Consider the following 20,357-nt stretch of genomic DNA (forward strand, 5'->3'; position numbering starts at 1 on the left):
GCTCTTGTAACATTTGGCGATTCTCATAAGAAAAGAAATGAGATATATAGACTGTAAGAATTGCTGAAATTAAACCACTTCCCCTGGGCACGTTCCAGACAGTTTTCTTCAGAGAGCAAGGACACAGGACCTATATTACCAATGACAAGATTAATAAAAGATAAATATTTTTAGAAAGGGTTGTCCCTTTCCTCTTCCTCAAATTATATTGTGCAATTAGAATCATTGAAATGCTTTTATTCTCTTTTCCAAGATCCTTACTAATGCATTTTCCCTGTCTTTTCTGCCACAGGACCTCAAGTCCTGATGATTGCAGTCTTCACTCTCACAGGAATTATGATCTTGCTCCTGCTCATTGCTCTCCTGGTGCTGAGGTACCTGCTACCCACTCTGTCCTGCTGTGCTTATCATTCAGAGAGGGAGGAAAGGAGAGAGGGAGGTCTGATGTCTATTGATGATAATGTATGCCGACAAAGAGGTCTCTAGACAGATCTGAGATTATGAAGGCATTCTTCATCAAAGACTATATCAAGGGCAGAGTATTACTGAGTGGATAGATTGGAGTTTCAGAGTCAGGGACACCTGAACTCGAGTCCCAGTTCTGTGATTACCCAGTCATGTGGTCTTAAGCATATTATTTAACAACTTTACTTAGCTTCAGTATCCTCATCTGAACTGTTGTAAGGAGTTGAAATAAGGTACGTATAGTGACTACTATTTAATAGGCATTTTATAAGTGGAAATAGCTAGTTTTGCTGTTTTATTGATACATTGTGGGAAATTTCAAAGTCTCAATATTGTATAATGTTCAAGCTGGAAGACACTTTAGAAATCATCTACTCCAAACCTCCTATTTTAGCATGGGGAAAGAAAGGACCAGAAAGCCAAATGGCTTGTCTGGAATCACTTTACTAGGTAGTGTGTAGGGCCAAAACTAGAACTCAGACCTTCTGACCATCAGTTCCATGATTGTTCTACTGGACTTGGACATGTGAAGTGCCTAGCACAGTGCCAGAGACATAGTGTATACTCATAAATATTTGTTGAATATATAAATGAGTGAATACCGTACTACATCGTAACCTCTGTATGTTAAACAGACAAAACTTTCTGTCCTTTTATATTATCAGGATCCCTCTCATTTCCTGACTAAACCAGACAACAACTTTCTCTATGTATCATATGCTTTGGTCTGTGTTACTATACTTTCTTATAATGAGAGAGTCCAGCCTGTTACATGTCAGTGGAAGTTTTCTCCAGGAAAGGAAGTAGGTTATTCTCTTCAGTCTGAAGGCTCCTGCAACTCCGTGTTGCCCAGAAATATAGGAGGTGATCTTCAGTGTGTGGTGACCATTTAGTTGAGGGTGAGCAGAAACCAAAATTTAGGGAGAGTAAAGACAGTCAATAACAAGGTCACAGATGTGGCTGTTGTCCCTCAGAAACCAAGTCTAAATGGGTGTCAGCTTAAGATAGGGATAAATCACAAGATAAGAGACAATAACAGATGGAAACAGGCATTTGCCATTTTCTCTAAGCATGGGAGGCAGAGATAGGACTCCTAATGGCCAGAGCAATAGTGTGTCCACGAGGACATCTGGAAGACAGATGTTACTCTTGTAGTTTTCAATTACTACAGCCAATACAAGAAAAGTAATGAATGATTTATGGCATCCCTAATTCAATATGAATGACAGCTGGCTCTGTTGGTCTCAAGAGTTTCCTGGGGTACAGAGATGAAAACCTGGAAGCCCTCAAGGCCTTGATAGTCAACCTACTTGCATCCAGGTCTTAGAATCATAATTATTGGCCAATAATATGCTATTTTATATGTATTTAATAGAGGAATACTCAGAGTTAGATGGAAGTGTAGGAAGAGAATAATCATTTCTGCCAAGGGGACATTTAGAAAGCCATCATGAATGACCTTCAGAAGGTGAGTAGGAGTTTGTCAAATGACCACAAGCAAAGGCAAACTCAGGGACAGACAAATAGGTCAACTGAAAAGATTATAGATTCTAGAATCAGATACAAGAAAGCACAGGAACCTGGAATATGGTAGAAGTGACATTACAAGTCAATTGGGAAATGATGTTGGGACTGCAGACTTTAAACATGAAAAAAATGAAATTAAAACCCTACTAGAAACCACGCACAAGATGGAGTCCATTCCATATGGAGTTTTAAACAGATTCAGGACCTAAATAGGAAAATCAAATTTAAAACTTAGAAGAACTTAACAGAAAATGACTTTATGATCACAGGTTAGGACAATATTTCTCAGTAAGGATAAAAAAGTCATAGAAGAAAAAAATATAAACATGATCATAATAAAATCAAAACTTTCTATACAACAAAATTAAAGTAAACAATAAACTATAAGGAGGTATTTGTAACACAAAACGACAAAAGATTTGTTTTGCAGGCTATACAAGGAATGCATGTGGGGCCGCCCCGTGGCTTAGCGGTTAAGTGCGTGCACTCCGCTACTGGCGGCCCGGGTTCTGGTCTTGGGCGCGCACCGACGCACTGCTTCTCTGGCCATGCTGAGGCCACATCCCACATACAGCAACTAGAAGCATGTGCAACTATGACATACAACTATCTACTGGGGCTTTGGGGATTAAAAAAAAAGGAGGTGGATTGGCAATAGATGTTAGCTCAGAGCTGGTCTTCCTCAGCAAAAAGAGGAGGATTAGCATGGATGTTAGCTCAGGGCTGATCTTCCTCACAAAAAATAAATAAATAAATAAGGAATGCATGTAAGTTAATAAGGAAAAGACAATGAAATATAAAAAAACAGGCAAAATTATGAATACACAATTTGATATAATTCTATAATTCTATATAGTCTGTAAAATAGCTAGAAAATATCTGAAAAGATACTTAATCTCTCGTAATCAAAGAAAATAAAGTGCAAAGCAGCAATTCAACATCATTTCACATACATCATAATGGTTAAAAAAAGTTTAATAATACAAAATGTTGTTAAGAATATGGAGGAAACAGGAATTCTCATGATGGGAGGATAAACTGGTTCAACCAATTTGGGAAGCAATTTGGCAATATCTGTAAACTTGGAAGTACATCTCCTACAACCCAAGAAGTCTACTTCATCCATACTATCTGGGGAAAACAATTACAAAATTTTTACATTTTGATTGTTGGGATACATGTTGTTACATTTTCTCTGTGCTTTTCTATTTTTTTAAAGACACAGATGCGTAAGAGGAACTGGCTCATTTAGGAATCCGATGTATTCTCTTGTGGCTTAAAAATTAACATTTTTCCCTTTCAAGGTTATCAGTTTTAAAATCTTTTCTCTCCTCTTTTTTTTTCCTCACTTTTTCTATGTCATCAGTTCAGATTCTTTAGTATAGTGAAGGACTGCCTTAGCGAAGGACCCAAGACAATGAAACAAAAAGGAAAAAAAGAAAGAATACAGAAGGCCATCAGAAATCCTTACTGGTCCACTGATGGCCGGCACTCACCAGTTTGAAGAACATGGAGTTACACCATTGGGCTAGCCTCGCTCATGACATATCTACCTGAAAATATTAGGGTTCTAAATTTTTCCCAGTGTTCAGAAGTTGAATGGCATGAATACTAATAAAAACCTATTGACTGGTTTTATTCCTTTCCCAGAAAATATAAAAAAGAAAATGAACTTCGTCAGAAAAAATGGTCCCACATTCCTCCTGAAAAGATCTTTCCTCTGGAGACCAATGAGACCAACCATATTAGCCTGAAGGTAAGGCGTCCCCTACCTGTTGAAGAAGGCTAGAGCTGGTGCAACATGCCAGGTATTTGACAAGACTTTGGTGGCATGGTAGGAAATATGCCAAGCAGGGATCATTTGTTTCAGAATCCAAGACTTAGATGTTTTCTAATTCTCAGTTTCCTGTCTTTCCCTTGATTCTCTATTACCCTAAAAGTCAGCTAGTTGATCCAATGAACACTTCAGTGGAGAATGAGATATGATGTGTTACTCATTCTTTGCATCTGACACAGAAGAGAATGCACATATTGAGACTGTGTCATGGAAGGGATATAGGAATGGGTAGAGCATCTAAGACCCCCTAAACCTTGGATATTAATCTGCCCATACTAAGGACGTATGACTTAGCTAGCTCATTATTGAAGAAAGAGGCCTCTTCTGATATCTGCCCACATTATCCCTCAACCAGGAAATAGCAGCAGCAGCCAATGAAAACAACTCACTCCCATTCACTGCAGCCAGTGCTGGACCTATTCTGTCTCATCTGCTCCTCACAAGGAACTCATGAGTGAACTTTATCATCATAACTTTGCTTATGAGGAAACTGAAGGACAAAGGGTTAAGAAACAGAGCAGGGTCACACACAGCTAGTAAGATTACTACAAATAATCATAGCTAACACTTAACTGAGCTCTTCTTGTGTGCCAGATACATTGACCCATTTCATCTTCCCCAAGCCCTGTGAGGTAACAGGGCTAGAATTGCCATAATTTGAACCCAGTCTATCTAACTGTAAAGCCTAAGATCCTAACACCTACCATACACCATATTCTTTTTAAAGTCGTTATATTAAAGTATACTAAAAGGAGATGGAGATCTGGAACCTCCACATGATGGAATTAGCAGGGTCCCTCAGAGTAGGGCCAAGCTGATAGGAGAAGTATGACTTGAGATGCCTTCCTGTCTAAAATCAGCAAAAGTAAAATTGCAGCATGGGTCAGGTTTATCCTTGAAGCCTCTCTATCAGCTCTTGGCACTCCACCCCAAATCCTGCATGCTGCACTCGAATGGCTCAGATCCTCTCACGGCTGTACATGGAGTAGGTCTTTCTTTCCTCCAGAAATGCTCTAAAGGGACCCTCCTGTTGCATTCTGAGCCTCACACATAAAAACAGTATTCACAAAGATCAGTCTGTCTCAGCCAAGTGTCAGGATGAAATCGATCTTATGGTCATTCACAATAAGGTGTAAATGACCATAAGACTATTGGATTTCCAAAGGGAGATTTTGTTGACCTAAATGACGAATTGACAGTACCCTAGAAAGGGGAGAGGAGACCTTTAGAAGGAGTGAGTGCTCCCTGCCTCTGGTACGACACCAGGATGGACCAAGTGGTCCACCTTTGCACAAGTCCAGGGTGGCTCCACTCCTCACAAGCCTTCCTCACTGCCTCATAAACCCCATATTTCATATTTGTTCTTTTGGATTGAGCCTAAAACATTGTGTCTCTGTGTTTTCTTAAAATGTAAATATTCCTAGAAATATAACCCATTTATCCCTCGTCAGACATTACAGAATTTTTATGAGTTAATTCATCAGATGAGCCACTCACCTGGCTAAGGACTAGGTCTTTGGAACAGTAAACTTGAAGAAGGGAAGTTAGAAATAATCCAGAGCGTGAGGAATCAATCATTGTTAATCTGAGTTTCAGAGGCTGGGGAGCAGGCGTGCCAGGATTGGCTGTAAGGAGAGGTCTTCTGGTGCTGTGAGTCAGGGGGAGCAGGAGCAGGCCCAGGAAGGTCAGCCAAAGTCAGCCAGGGGGGGACATGCCACACAACCAGCCGGGCAACGGTTTGAGTTCTGGATACTCACTGAAGGCGGAGGTAAGGAAGCAAGACCAAGGGAAGAGATGATAAAAAGTCAAACATCCTTGTACTAGAACGGAAAGGGTCCAAAAACCAAAGCAGACAGACAAAAAGAGAAGACAGGAAAATCAAAGGGATGAAGTCTAACAGACAGAAAAAAAAATGATAAAGATGATGATAACTCATTTGAAGATAAAATGCTTTAGTTGCAAGAAAATTTCACAAACTTTGTCTCATTTGATCCCCAAGTATCCCTATGAGTTAGGATACCCAGATAAGGTACTGAGGTTCAGATAGTTTAAATGACCTAATCGAGGCCAGAGACAGTAAAAGAGTACCAGACAAGAAGGCAAGCTCAGGCAAAAAATAAAAAAAATTTATTTTTTAAATTTTTTACATATTACTTTGACAAAGATTTTTTTAATTAATTTTTTATTGAGGTAACATTGGTTTATAACATTATATAAATTTAAGGCATACATAATTACATTTTGATTTCTGTGTAGACTACATTGTGTTCACCACCAAAAATCTAGCTGTCATCCATCACCATACACATGTGCCCTTTTGTCCCTTTCACCCTCCCTACTTCCCCCTTCCTCTCTGGTAACCAATCTGTTCTCTGTATCTATGTGTTTGTTTGTCGTTATTGTTTTATATTCCACTTGAGTGAAATCATATGATATTTAGCTTTCTCCGTATGACTTATTTCACTTAGCATAATGCCCTCAAGGTCCATCCATGTTGTCACAAGTATTTTTCCAAAGAAGATATACAGATGGCCAACAGGCACATGAAAAGATGTTCCACATCACTAATTATTAGGGAAATGCAAATCAAAACCACGATGAGATCTGATACATGCTTATGTGACATTTAGTGTCATTTAACTCTTATATATCATCTGTAAAAGGAGAAAAAGGAGAAGGGAAGACAACTGACATTTATTAATCTGCACTGTGCCACTCATCATACTTGGGGCTTAATATAATTTATTTCATTCACATTTCAAAATGCCTGTAAAGGTAAATTTTTACAAATATTATAATACCTCAGAGGTTTTTATGAGAATCAAATTGAAAGATGCAATAGTTCTTAACTCTTTTTTTTTTGCCTTTAGACTGAAGTCTGGCAGACCAAGAGCCATATCTAGCCTGCAGGGGTGTGTGTGTGTGTGTGTGTGTGTGTGTGTCTGTGTGTGTGTGTGTGTGTGTTTTGCTCAATATTTACCATATTTTAAAATTAACTGCCAAATATAAAAATCTTGGAATGGCATAGAAAAATCCATATTACCAACTTCTTTTGACAAGTCAGATGATCTAGCAACTCTAGGCTGTACCTAGAGCTGATGGGCTGCCCCCCTTCAACACCTGGCCCAGCATCCTCACTTGCATTGCTATTTGGGCCTTTAGGCATGAGTTTGCAACTCAAATGCACAACATGCTTCCCTAAGAGCATCTGTAGGTAGCCACGGGTAATGATTCCCAATAGAAGGGAAGTGAAGGGGAGAAGGAAGCAAAGAAAATCCCTGGCTGAAGTAGGCCACAAGAAGAAGGAGGAAAAAATAGGACAATAAGTGGGAGAGAGGAAAACCCAGAGTTAAGCATGAGTGGTCGATACCTGAAAGAAGGTTTTGTTGGAAAGGAAAGGCCAGGAGGGAAAGGGAAACACAAGTCAGTTATGACAGTTTCTCTGGGAGCAGCTCAGCATGCTATGAGCGAACAGCAGATACAGCCATCTTTCCATCTTTCCACCTGGAAAAGCCTTGCAGCCTTTGACTGGTAGTGGATGGGACAAGATACGAAGCTTCTGGAATAATTAGCCTTTTCTTGTGCCAGATCGATGATGACAAGAGACGAGATACAATTCAGAGACTACAACAGTGCAAATACGACAAAAAGGTGACTATAGCCTCCCTGCTTCTCGAACTCTCAGTTAGGGGTATGTTCTGGGCCTTCTGACTCATCGTTGCCCCAGCTTCTGAGGATGGCACAGCAAAGGTGGGGGCGGGTGCCCAGGTTGCTCCAAGGGGCTGTCCTGGAGCCTTTCAAGGAATGGGCAGGGCTCTGTTTCAGGGGTTACAAAACTCACAATCCTGGGAGAATTGAAGGACAAATAGAATTTCTAAGAGATGTGGAGTGTAGGAAGGAAAAGGAAAAATAAAAGAGATTCAGAGCAGTCCAGGCAACCCTTGTATTATATTTTGGCTCACTGCAGTGGGAATACGACAATCCTATATGGGGGTCTGCATCTTCCTTCCTTCCTTCCATCTTTCCTTCCTTCCTTCCTTCCTTCTTACCTTCCTTCCTTCCTTCCATCTTTCCTTCCTTCCTTCCATCTTTCCTTCCTTCCTTCTTCTTTCCTTCCTTCCTCCCTCATTCCTTCCTTCCTCTTTCCTTCCTTCCTTTCTTCCTTCCTTCCTTCCATCTTTCTTTCCTTCCTTCCTTCCATCTTTCTTTCCTTCCTTCCTTCCATCTTTCCTTCCTTCCTTCCTCTTTCCTTCCATCCTTCCTCTTTCCGTCCTTCCTTTCTTCCTTCCTTCCATCTTTCTTTCCTTCCTTCTTACCTTCCTTCCTTCCATCTTTCCTTCCTTCCTTCCTTCCTCTTTCCTTCCTTCCTTCTTATCTTCCTTCCTTCTTTCCATGTTTCCTTCCTTCCTTCTTTCCATGTTTGCTTCCTTCCATCTTTCCTTCCTTCCTTCCTCTTTCCTTCCATCCTTCCTTCCTTCCATCTTTCCTTCCTTCCTTCCTCTTTCCTTCCTTCCTTCCTTCCATATTTCCTTCCTTCCTTCCTTCCTTCCTCCCATCTTCCCTTCCTTCCTTCCTTCCATCTTTCCTTCCTTCCATCTTTCCTTCTTTCCATCTTTCTTTCCTTCCTTCCATCTTTCTTTCCTTCCTTCCATCTTTCTTTCCTTCCTTCCTTCCTTCCATCTTTCCTTCCTTCCTTCCTTCTTTCCATCTTTTCTTCCTTCCATCTTTCTTTCCCTTCTTCCTTCCTTCCATCTTTCCTTCCTTCCTTCCTACCTTCCTTCCTTCCTTCTCTTCTTCCTTCCTACCTTCCTTCCTTTTCATTTAGTAATTCTTAAAGAAACAACCAAACTTGAGCCTGCCATATCCCAAGTCTTAGGCACCAGGGATATAAACATCAATAAAATACTGTCATTGTTCTCAAGAGCTTACAGTATAGTGAGAAGATAGATACACAAATTATTATAATATGCACATAAGTGGTCATGCTACAACATTATCTTCTTAATTCAATTGATCTTTGCAGCGAGTGATTCTAAAAGATCTCAAGCACAATGATGGCAATTTCACCGAGAAACAGAAAATAGAATTGAACAAGGTATGTGTCCCTTACTTGAAACCCTTAAGCGACAAATAGCTTCACTCCATTTTCCCTAAGCACTAAGATCCTTGGTGGAGTAAGGCATTATTAGGGTTGCTGACAGAGAGGCCCTCAGGCCAAGAAATGGGTGACTATACTTCTTGTTGAAAATTCTACCAATAGATGTTGAAGAGTGATGTTTGATGGTGTAAAACATGTTGGAAATCCACCAGCATGTCTTAGAAAATGGTCCTGATATGACTTGAGAGTAGTCAAAGGTTTATATTCAAGTTCCCTTGTTGACAAAAGAAAGACTGTCGAGTAAGGTGTAATGCAATGTAAGGTGTAGTAAGGAATGTACTGACATTCCAAGGTATCAAGAGCAACACATTTCCCCAAAGATCTAAAACATGACGTGGTTTTTTAGCATATTAATTTTTCCTCTAGCACTCCTTTCTGTCTGACTTGCTTTGTAAATAAACATGTTATTTCAGTTGCTTCAGATTGACTATTACAACCTAACCAAGTTCTACGGCACAGTGAAGCTTGATACCACAATCTTTGGAGTGATTGAATACTGTGAGAGAGGATCCCTCCGGGTAAGGAACCGTGATCACTTCCACTTTCCTAACTGGTCAACCATATGGACAAAAAAGTATTTAGTAGAAATTTTAAATGTTCACCCAGTGAAATAATATCAGAGAGTTATCAGGAAAAGTTTGCGGGTCCATATGCTTACCAAACTAGATCACTCAGATTTTGTCAATCGGTCCTATTATATCTTTACAAAAAAACAAGCCAGGGGCTGGCCTGGTGGCTGTAGTGGTTGAGTTCGCATGCTCCATTTCAGCGGCCTGGGGTTCATGAGTTCAGATCCCGGGAGCGGATCTACACACTGCTCATCAAGCCATGCTGTTGCAGCATCCCACATACAAAATGGAGGAGGATTGGCACAGATGTTAGCTCAGGGCCAATCTTCCTCACCAAAAAAAAAAAAAAAGCCAAAAGATATCGGGAATGTAGACTTAAAAAACAGAGAACAGATGTAGAAAAGTGAGTGATTATCTCAAAATTCATTTTATTTTACTTGCATACTTGCTTTTGTATTAAAAGAAAAATGGATGGTCATTATGATAGCACCAAATAATCATTTGGGTATTAGTCTGTAAGTCCTGGTTCTGCTACTGTCTAAATTCCTACTCTTCTCTCCCTTGTGAGGGATTGAGAATGCCCAGGAGTTGCCAGATGGAGTCAGGTATTTTGGCTGAGCAAGTTCAAAGCAGAAAAAGAAAGTAAGACAAGACTGAGTCAAATTCTTGAGAAGAACCAAGCATCAAGCTGGGAATATGAAATCATTGAATAGTTCAGAACGGCGGGCACATACGAGAAACATTCATATACAAGAAACAAAGTCAGGTGTCTGGCAGAAACAGGACTGAATGGGAAAAGCATAGGAGCAGGAAGGAATCAGGGATAATTGCTTCAAAGGGAATCGGAACATTTGAACCTCACTTGGAGCAGTTTCTGGGCATGCATTATGAGAGCTTTCAGCCTTTTAAATACCTTTGGGTAGGTGACCATACACTTTATCAGGATACTTTGAGAGTGAAAAGAGGTACTGTAATAATGATGTTGGAAGAGCAGACATAAATGGCAGCTGGCCTCAAGTAAACCAGAATGTGTGGTCCCCCTGCCTTCGGGCTATTTTCAGACCCTGTATCTCTTAATAACCTCGATGTCCTCCTCCATAACAAAGCCAGGATCCTAAGATTGGGGGCAGCAGCAGCTTTAAAGGGGTCCAAATATTCATAATTCAATGAAATTTAAAAGTAATTTTTAGAATTTAAACCAATCACCTAGAAATTTTTAATTTTTCAATAAGCTTCAATCAGGAAAAAACCCCACAAGAAGAGTAGCTTTCAAAATGTATGGCACAAACTCAAATCTATCCTCAAAGAAAAAGAATCATAGCCCTAAAGGCTACTATCTCTTAAAAAAATAATAATAATAAACTAAATATTCAATGCAAAATTTAGAAGAATAACTATGGACTAAGGAAAAGAAACTTTCAAAATTCAATCTTATAAAATAGGTAGAATTTTAAAATGCACTCATGAGTTGTTTGTTTTTTAAGAAAAAACTATAAAACATACAAGCCTCTCATACTTCTAATTAAAATTTTTAAAACAACCATAAAAATACACAAAAGTGGGAATAAAAAATAAAGCTATGAAAAAAGATGCTTTCAATTGTGAAAAAATACTTCATGACTATTAAATTATAAAATCTAAAAAACCATAAAATTTCAGAAGCAATAAAATCATGAAAATTTGACTCAAAAAGTAAAAACTTAAGTAGGCCAATAATAATACGAGAAATTATCATTTCCATTTCCGAGACTACCAGATTTGGCTAATTCTTCTCAACTTCAATGAACAGTTCTCATTGTCTATATAAATACTGTTCTAAAGTTAAACAAAAACATGAACACCTTCTAAATTCATTTAACATTCAACAAAGCTGGCATAAAGCTGATACTAAAATATGATTAAAGACTAACTATATTTATGAATATAGATAGAAAAATTATAAATAAATTACTAGTAACTGTAAGCCAGTTGCATATAAAAAGCACAATACAATCAGACATGGTTAATGCTATGAATGGAAAAAATATTACTCTCATGCATCAAATCAAAAGGTCATAGGAGAAAGACCATATGATAATTTAAATTGATGCTGAAAATGATCATTGAAATAAAAAATTTATCATTCAAATAAAACATTTCTAATAATAACAATTTCAAGTCCTTCAAAATTAGAAATGTTTTCCATATGAGGGCTAGACCATACTTTCATTCATTTAATTTCAATGAGACAGAAATTTTAGAATACCAATTAACAGAGCCTGGTCAAAAGGTTTCACATGGTCTTTCTTTTTTTTTTTTTTTTAATTTTTTGTTTATTGCAGTAACATTGGTTTATAACAGTGTATAAATTTCAGGTGTACATCATTATACTTCTATTTCTGCATAGATTACATCACGTTCACCACCAAAATACTAATTACAACCCATCACCACACACATGTGCCGAATTATCCCTTTCACTCTCCTCCCTCCCCCCTTCCCCTCTGATAACCACCAATCCAATCTCTGTCTCTATGTGTTTGTTTATTGTTGTTATTATCTACCACCTAATGAAGGAAATCATACGGTATTTGACCTTCTCCCTCTGACTTATTTCACTTCAAACATCCAGTCAACATTTAGCTATCATACCCATAGTGTTTTTGGCTCTCTACTCTAAGGTAGGAAACGTCAGATATCTGAGTGGTCCTGGGCCACCTTCTGGCACTGCTTACTCACCCTGGGAGCAGACAACAGAAGCTCCTACAGGAAGCTCATCCACTCCTTTGTATCACGAACCTCAAAGCAAAGGCTATGCCCAGGCAAACTACAGTCCCCTCCCTGCTGTCATCTCTGTAGACTTCAAGCCATGGCAACTCCCATCAGAACCTACTTTTGTGGGGAAATAAAGGAGCAAGTTTCTCCCTAGACAGAGTAAAGACAATATGCTTCCCGGCTTTGCCCAGGCAAACTACAGTCACCTCCCTGGTGTCATCCCCGTAGCTTGAAACCACAGCAACTCCCATCAGAACCTACCTTTGTGGGGAAACAAATGAGAAAGTTTCTCCCTAGACAGAGTAAAGACGATATGCGTCCCATCTTATAAATATATGATAACCTTGGCTAACCTCGTTTAGGAACAATCAATTCATTCATGCAACAAATATTTATTAAGGATCTATTCCACGCCAGACATGGAACTAGATGTTGCAGTTACAGCAGTGAACAAAAATTATCTCAGAGTTTACATTTTCATAAGGACAAGAGATAACAAACAAATAAATAAAAACATAAAATACGTCAGGTGCTAAGGGAAAGAATTACTTTAGAGTCTGTCTGCTCATAACTCCCCTTCCTTAACTTGGCCTGGTACCCACAGCCCAGCCAGCCTTATCTGAAATGATTAATGACTTTGAACCATTCAGTGGAAATTATTGGTATTGGTACAGTGCCTGAGTTAAAACTAAAGGTCAAATTGGGATTTTTCCCAAAACAAGAAACTATTCTTAGGTTATTAGAGTTTTTACTGTGAAGAATAGTTTATTAGCTTAGTTAAATACCTGTACCTTGATAGAACCATCATCATGTTAAAATAGTGAGGTCATACAATTCACACAGAATCCAAGAACTCTGTCTTCTTGACAGAGGACTTACTACACTTAAAGAAAACTTAGAGCTCTTAAGCCAGTGGATGCAGTTGATCATGTGAGTAAAAACATAAGCCTAGTGAATGAATTTCCTAATAGCAATTCCTTGTTTAAAAACACTAGTATAATTTTAATAAGACAGAACCTGCAGCCCAGTCACTTGTGAATCAGGCTCACCAGCCTACTCCCCAGGCAGGTATCTGCTCATTCATTTACCCGCATCTTGGGGAATAACCGGGATTTGGAATACCATGGGTATCTCCTGCTCATCTCCTTGTGGTGAAAGCCAGCTAATGTTTCTAAAGTAGGGGAGAAAAGAAATACATGTTCAGGAAAACCAGGAGAATGGAGTTCCAGTTTGTTCCTGAGCCCAAGGCCTTATGCTTGGAAGATCATTATTTGACTGTAATAGTCTTTCTACAATATCCCTCCTTGAGACAACTCATCTTCTTCCTTTTCTTTTTCTCCTGTTCAGGAAGTTTTAAATGACACAATTTCCTACCCTGATGGTACATTCATGGATTGGGAGTTTAAGATCTCTGTCTTGTATGACATTGCTAAGGTAAGAGATTACAAACACAAAAGACATTTATGAAAATTAAATATAGAAAAAACAGAGTTGGCAAGCTATTCAACCTCTGTATGCATTGGTTTCTTCATCTGTAAAATGATAATAAAAATAGTACCTATGTCATAGTGTTGTTGTGAGAATTTTATGAAATAATGTATGTGCCTACTACAAGGCCTGGTACAAATAAATGTTCAGTATATATTGGCTATTATTATTTTTTTATTATACTTTTTCTACTCTGGTTTTGGGGTACCATTTTCAAAGACTTGCTGGAAATCAAAATCATATAAGGCTGCAGGCAAGACAACTGTATCTTCAACTTTTTAAGATAAAATATTAAGGACAGGCAAACATCTTTCATGAGGCAGTAATAAATTTGGACGTGTATATTCCCAGGCATGATATGAAAAGAGAAGTCGATACCAGTAACCAAGGCCTCATTCATAAATGTAGAAAAGTTGGTCCCAAGAATGAGCTATTTATACAGTATTAAATCACCAGAAAGTCAAATAGTATCAGAATCAGTTTGAAAAAAATGTTATGCGTTACTCTGTTTGCCACATTTCACTCTTGTGATCCAGGCTGAAACCCAGTTTCTGCAATGACACCTCTGCCCACCAGGGGGAAGCACACCAGCCGAAAACGGGCTTCCCAAGTTTCAAAACAGAATGAAAGGTTCTATTTTGAAATAGAATGAAACCGATTAGATTTTAAGAAATAATCTAGCCTAGACCTTCGCTTCAGAAAGGCAAGGCTTTACTATTCATATTTTTAAATTGAGGTAGCAGAAGACCAGAGACATACCCAAGGTCACAGACAAAATAACTGGTAAACAGAAACAATTATTAAAAAAAAAAATAGAATCAACCCTTTGTTTCATATTGCATATAACTACTTAACCAGAGTCTTTAGACAATTGCCTTTTACTGTATCACCTAAAAAGACTTCAAAACTAGATTCAGTGTTTAGGAAAATATTAGAGCTTTAACAATATTTGGGGGGGGGGGTGTGAGGAAGATCGGCCCTGAGCTAACATCTGCCAATCCTCCTCTTTTTGCTGAGGAAGACCAGCCCTGGGCTAACATCCATGCCGATCCTCCTCCACTTTATATGGGACGCCACCATAGCATGGCCTAACAAAATGTGCATTGGTGTGTGCCTGGGATCCGAACCGGCGAACTCCGGGCCGCCACAGCGGTGCGCACGCACTTAACCGCTTGCACCACCGGGCCGGCCCCCTTTAACAATATTTTTAAAGTAAAATTAATGGAACTAAATTTGAAATCTGATGGTATGACGCTATTTGTATGCTGAAATGGTTTCACAATGTCATTTCTTTCTTTAAAATGATCAAGCAGCTGAAGAGTGTCATATCTCCTTGTTTTCCTGTCGTCTGAAAAATTACAGGGCATGTCATACCTGCACTCCAGTAAGATAGAAGTCCATGGTCGTCTGAAATCCACCAGCTGTGTGGTGGACAGTAGAATGGTGGTGAAGATCACCGATTTTGGCTGCAATTCCATTTTACCTCCAAGAAAAGGTCTGTAATGAATGAAATGTTTACTAGTTTCCCACTATTTTTTTTTTTTTCATTTTCTCACAAGCCCACATGAGGCACTCAGAAAGTGATGACACTGATCAGAAAATAAACAGCGACAAGAGACAACAGCTGCCTCGTTCTCCAGCACTTCACCCTTGTCAGTTTTCAACAACTGCTTCTTGAGTTGAACAGATTTCCTCTGTGGCTTTCCTTCGTCTCTGTGTCCCTTGATATCAGTGAGAAATGATGAAGAACTTGTTGGCTTGTGGAAGCAGAACTGGGATAAAAAATAGAGAAGGTTCGAATAGTAAGAGACTTTAGAAATCATCTAGTCTAACCCTCTTCCTTCATAAAAGACAGAATTGAGGCTCAGGGTGGCTAAGAGATTTGCCCAAGAAGATAGAGTACAAGGCAGGAGACCTATTTCCAAATTCTAGACATCATTCATTTATCTGTGATAATGATAAGAAAAACATTCTTATCAATACTATATATTCTTACTTATCCCTCCCAGGATTGTGATGAGGGCCAAAAATGTAACACAAAGAAAAGTGACTTGTAAAGTATAAAGGGCTTTTCATGTTGAATGTTTACCCATTCTTTACTATAACTCAGTTAAACAGCCTCAGAAATCTAACACCCATATATGCCTCAAAATACCACCTAGACCCAAAAACTAAATTCTATTTCTAATTCTACTTTGCAATCATTTAGTTTTCACTTAATAGAAGAAAAATTACAATTCTGCCCCTACTTCTTCAGTCACATCAAGCATAATATGACATGGGACTCAATCCAGTAGGTGTTTGTTGAAGACCTACTGTGTGCCAAGCACGGTTCATCGTGTGGTAAAACAAGTCTCCTTCATTAGATGACTCACGACAACACAAAATCAGATAATTGCAGGTCACACTTATCCTCCTGAACATCACTCGGTTATACCTATCTGTGCTGTCAGGTACCTGAAATTTTAGCTTAAGTAGATTTACTTACCTTTCCTGCAAACCCAAACCATTAGGATCAATTGTCCATGAATCAAGGCACATAAATTCACAAGACATAAATTCAAAAAGGCAATGAACATTTGGCTGGAAAACCAACTGAGGAAAATGTGCTTCATCATAAGCATTTCACTGTACCTAACAACATGAATCTATTGATTTTTTCATTGCAACTGCTGAAGATAGAAATCTCAAATTGTTTATAAGGAGCTAGGTGATCCTGGAAAACTTCCAAGGGATGTTGAAGGAAAATTAATTGTATGCCCCTGTTATTAATAAGATATGCGATAGGATCCAAAACCCAAGTGTCTGTAGGAGCCAAACACAGGACACAGGAGCGTTTCACCTTTGTGAAGCGGACTAGACAGGGAGCATTAGGAAAGGCAGGCACAGTAGTAAAATGTGAGTAAGTTATATGTGCATAAAAATACTCTGGGAATCAAAGAAAACATGTCTATGGGTGACAGCTGACTTGGAGGCTGCCAGTATAATACGCCTGGAAAATATCAATGATAGTCTAAGTGTGCTGTCTTTCTTTTCTTTTATAAACATATATATGGGTAAAATATATTTTTTATATTTTATATATTTGTATATTATATAAAAATGTATGAATATATTTTTAAATATATATTTAAATTACATAAAAATGTATAAATATATATATTTTATATTTATAAAGGCTTTCATAGGTTTATGCCATATGTCCCATAAGCTATTAAATCATGAGTCTCTCCTACTCTACTGCGTTCATCCCACAGCTATTTTCTGAGCACTTCCTATACACCAGGCACTATTCTAGGTAGACCTTGAGGGTTTTCAGGGCTATGATCCTAGCAGTTTTAGGGAAGATATTGCCATATGACCTTGCCCAAATCCTGGCATTACATAGCTTAAAAGGCGAGTGTTCTACCCCATCACCGGCGTTAGGCTCAACTCCTCAAAAGTTTGTGACGATACAAATTCAAGGCCACTCATATTCAGCGTGCATGATGTAAGGACTTAAAGAAAAAAAGCAGGAGACCTACGGGCCGCTCACCCCCTTAACTTTGCACTCTCGATGCTGAATGCGCAGACCTGTGGACAGCCCCAGAGCACCTCCGCCATGCCAGCATCTCTCAGAAAGGGGATGTGTACAGCTACGGGATCATCGCACAGGAGATCATCCTGCGGAGGGAAACCTTCTACACGCTGAGCTGCCGGGACCAGAATGGTGAGAGTCTGACGCCTTTATCTGCCCCCTCTGGGAGCCTGCATTCTAGGCTCCCCAAGACTGTTATCTGTTTGTGACCAGATGTCAGTCCTTTCATCTGTGAAAGTAATGGCATACCTGTGCTACACACGTCACAGGGATTTTGGAAGAATTAAATGGCAGTGTGAGTGTTAGAGTGCTCTGAAAAGCAGAAGACAATGTACCACTGCCAGGTGTCATTATTGTCGGTATTATTGTTAATTAAAGAATCTTCCCTTATAATTTTCCATTTTCCTTCTGACTCCAGTAAGAGACACGTGTCTAACGCCTGAACTAAATCACCCCAGTGGGACCAACATACATATTTGAGTTCTTACTAAGAGAAGATCTACAGTTTTTGTCACATGTCTTCTCAAGGGGAACTGTTTCATTCCCTTCAAGCAATCCTCACTTATAGAGCACGTATTATGTGCCAGCTGTTAACTGTCTGGGGGCGGGGGTGACGAAGGGATGTAGCAGGGTGGGTTAGAGTCTTGGTCAGAGGAAGCCTACCGAAGGCAGTGGAATCTGAGTTGAGTTTTAAGGGGTTAGTGGCCTTAACTTAAGGTAACCTTCTGGGCGTAAGTGGATGTAAGAGCTTGTCACTTGGTGGCTTATGTATTCATTCAACATCCATCTATTGAGTGCTCACCTAGATTCTGCAACACTCTTGCTGGGTTCCCATCCAGGGTAGGTGAACCAATTCAGAATCTGGCTGCTGCTAAAATTTCTTCACACTGCATTGTTTCTTGTCATTTGAATTATTCTCAACCCATCAGAGAAAATTTTCAGAGTGAAGAATTCCAATGGAGTAAAACCCTTCCGTCCAGATCTGTTCCTGGAAACGGCAGAGGAAAAAGAGCTGGAAGTGAGTACATCCTCCCTGTGTGAGTTTCTTCAAGCTGCTGTAACAAATTGCCACAAATCTGGTGGATTAAAACAACAGAAATTTATTTGCTTATAGTTCTGGAGGCCAGAAGTCTGAAGTAAGTTGTCAGCAAGACCATGCTCCCTCCAGAAGCTGTAGGGGAAGAATCCATTCCTTGCTTCTTCCAGAAGCTTCTGGTGGCTATAACATTCCTTGGCTTGTGGCCACACACTCCAATGTCTGTCTCCATGGTCACGTTCTCTTCTCCTCTTCTGTCATCTAATCTCCCTCTACCTCCCTCCTACATAAAGATATATGTGATTGCATTTGGGCCCACCAAGATAATCCAAAATAATTTCCCCATCTCCAGATCCTTAACTTAATCACATCTGCAAAGATTATTTTTCCTAATAAGGTGACATTCATAGGTTCCAGGGGTTAGGACGTGAACATTATCTTTGGGAGCCATTATCAGCCTGCCACACTCCCAGGTCCTTTCGGTCTCCCCCAACGCAGGGAAGAGCTGGCTTCTTATGCACACATCACATTCTCAATTTTTAGGAGCTAAAAGAGCAAGATGTCCATGTGATACACTTATTAGGCTTATAATAGTACCTACTGATTAAAAAATAAATATGCCAACATCTAGAAACACTAGAGAAGTGTCATCACTCCTTTCTTCCTTCTTCTGAAGGAAATGGAGCTTTTCTCCCTGCATTTGCTTAATTTTTTTTAATAATCTCTCACACAGGACTTTAAGGCCTGTGACAAAATTCTAAATGTTTTTTTAGAATTTTATCTGAGCTTTTATAATCCCATAAGATAATAACTAAAGTATTTTTAAGTATTTATGGTCTTAAAAAAGGAAATGTTTGTTCCTTGCGGGACAAAGATAAAAACACTTCCCTTCAATTTACAAGCACCCTGGGAGATGCTGCGGGTGTGAAGGAGCCATTTCTACCTCTCTTCTCTCTCTCTCAACATTAAAGGCACGAGGTAGCCCCAAGGTTCTGAGGTACAACTGCTCCCGTCTTTGCCTCCTCATTCCTTCCTTTCCTCCTGCTTTTCTGGATTCTTGGATTTTCTGGATTCCTTCCCACACATCAGCATATCCCTTCTCAAACCCTCCTTTCCAGTCTGAGTATATCCACATGTTGTTTAAAATCTTTTTCACCAAAGCATCCTCCTCCTCAATTCACTTGTGTAGTTGGATGGTTCTGGAATTGGAAATGAAGACTAAGATTTCATATCTAGTAGCTGGTTCCAATAGAAAACAGTGCTGAAACTAGGTGACCTGGCAATGCCAGAAGAGGACCCACCGCTTCACTCTGCTGTGCTCCATCAGCCCATTTGTCATTCGCTTTTGTCCATCCCTCTCTAAGGCAGTAGGCAGATCATCTAGAAGGCAGGAGCATCATCTAGTGGTGAATACAGGCAACCAGAGGCTACACCATGGTCTAGTCTCTCTCTCTCTAGGGACTCGTTAAGTCAAAGAATGCAGACAGGGACTGCATCTATACCATTTGTGATCCTGTTTTTGGCCAGAGTGAAGAACAAATTTTATTTAAAACAAATGCTTTTCACCAAGCTTTTTGATTCAACAAAAGCTGCAAACAAGTGGTAGCAAATGAGATGACGGTTCCATGGGCTTCCTCGTATCCCCCTCTTCCTCTGAACCCCTACCCTCCCCTTCCTCACTTTTCTCCACTGCAGCTGGGCATAACAATCACCTGGGGAACTTAAGAACAGATATATTACATATTGTCCTTTGCCCATGCAATATTTGGGACATACTAATTGCTAAAGCAATTATTCATTGTTTATCTGAAATTCAAGTTTAATTGGGTGTCCTGTATTTTTATTTGCTAAATCTGAGAACCCTACTAAGACTCCTTCACAAACCAATTAAATCAGAATCTCCTGGGGTGGGGTCTGGGCATAAGAAATTTTGTAAACGCTCCCCA

The 20,357-nt window shown here is 39.4% G+C and overlaps 1 protein-coding gene across 2 annotated transcripts in view; it reads left to right on the forward strand.

Annotated features, from left to right (window-relative positions):
* The window catches only part of GUCY2C (guanylate cyclase 2C), a 153,751-nt gene that overhangs the window by 115,710 nt on the left and 17,684 nt on the right, over positions 1-20,357 (forward strand). For both annotated transcript variants that reach the window (XM_058558715.1, XM_058558716.1), the window contains 9 exons: positions 293-374; positions 3,643-3,748; positions 7,418-7,480; positions 8,853-8,924; positions 9,401-9,505; positions 13,658-13,744; positions 15,161-15,293; positions 17,370-17,507; positions 18,305-18,393. In XM_058558715.1, coding sequence (XP_058414698.1) covers positions 293-374; positions 3,643-3,748; positions 7,418-7,480; positions 8,853-8,924; positions 9,401-9,505; positions 13,658-13,744; positions 15,161-15,293; positions 17,370-17,507; positions 18,305-18,393 — 875 coding nt within the window. The remainder of the gene's footprint in view (positions 1-292; positions 375-3,642; positions 3,749-7,417; positions 7,481-8,852; positions 8,925-9,400; positions 9,506-13,657; positions 13,745-15,160; positions 15,294-17,369; positions 17,508-18,304; positions 18,394-20,357) is intronic.

Source organism: Diceros bicornis, chromosome 17, assembly GCF_020826845.1.
Source record: "Diceros bicornis minor isolate mBicDic1 chromosome 17, mDicBic1.mat.cur, whole genome shotgun sequence".
Classification (NCBI taxonomy): Eukaryota; Metazoa; Chordata; class Mammalia; order Perissodactyla; family Rhinocerotidae; genus Diceros; species Diceros bicornis.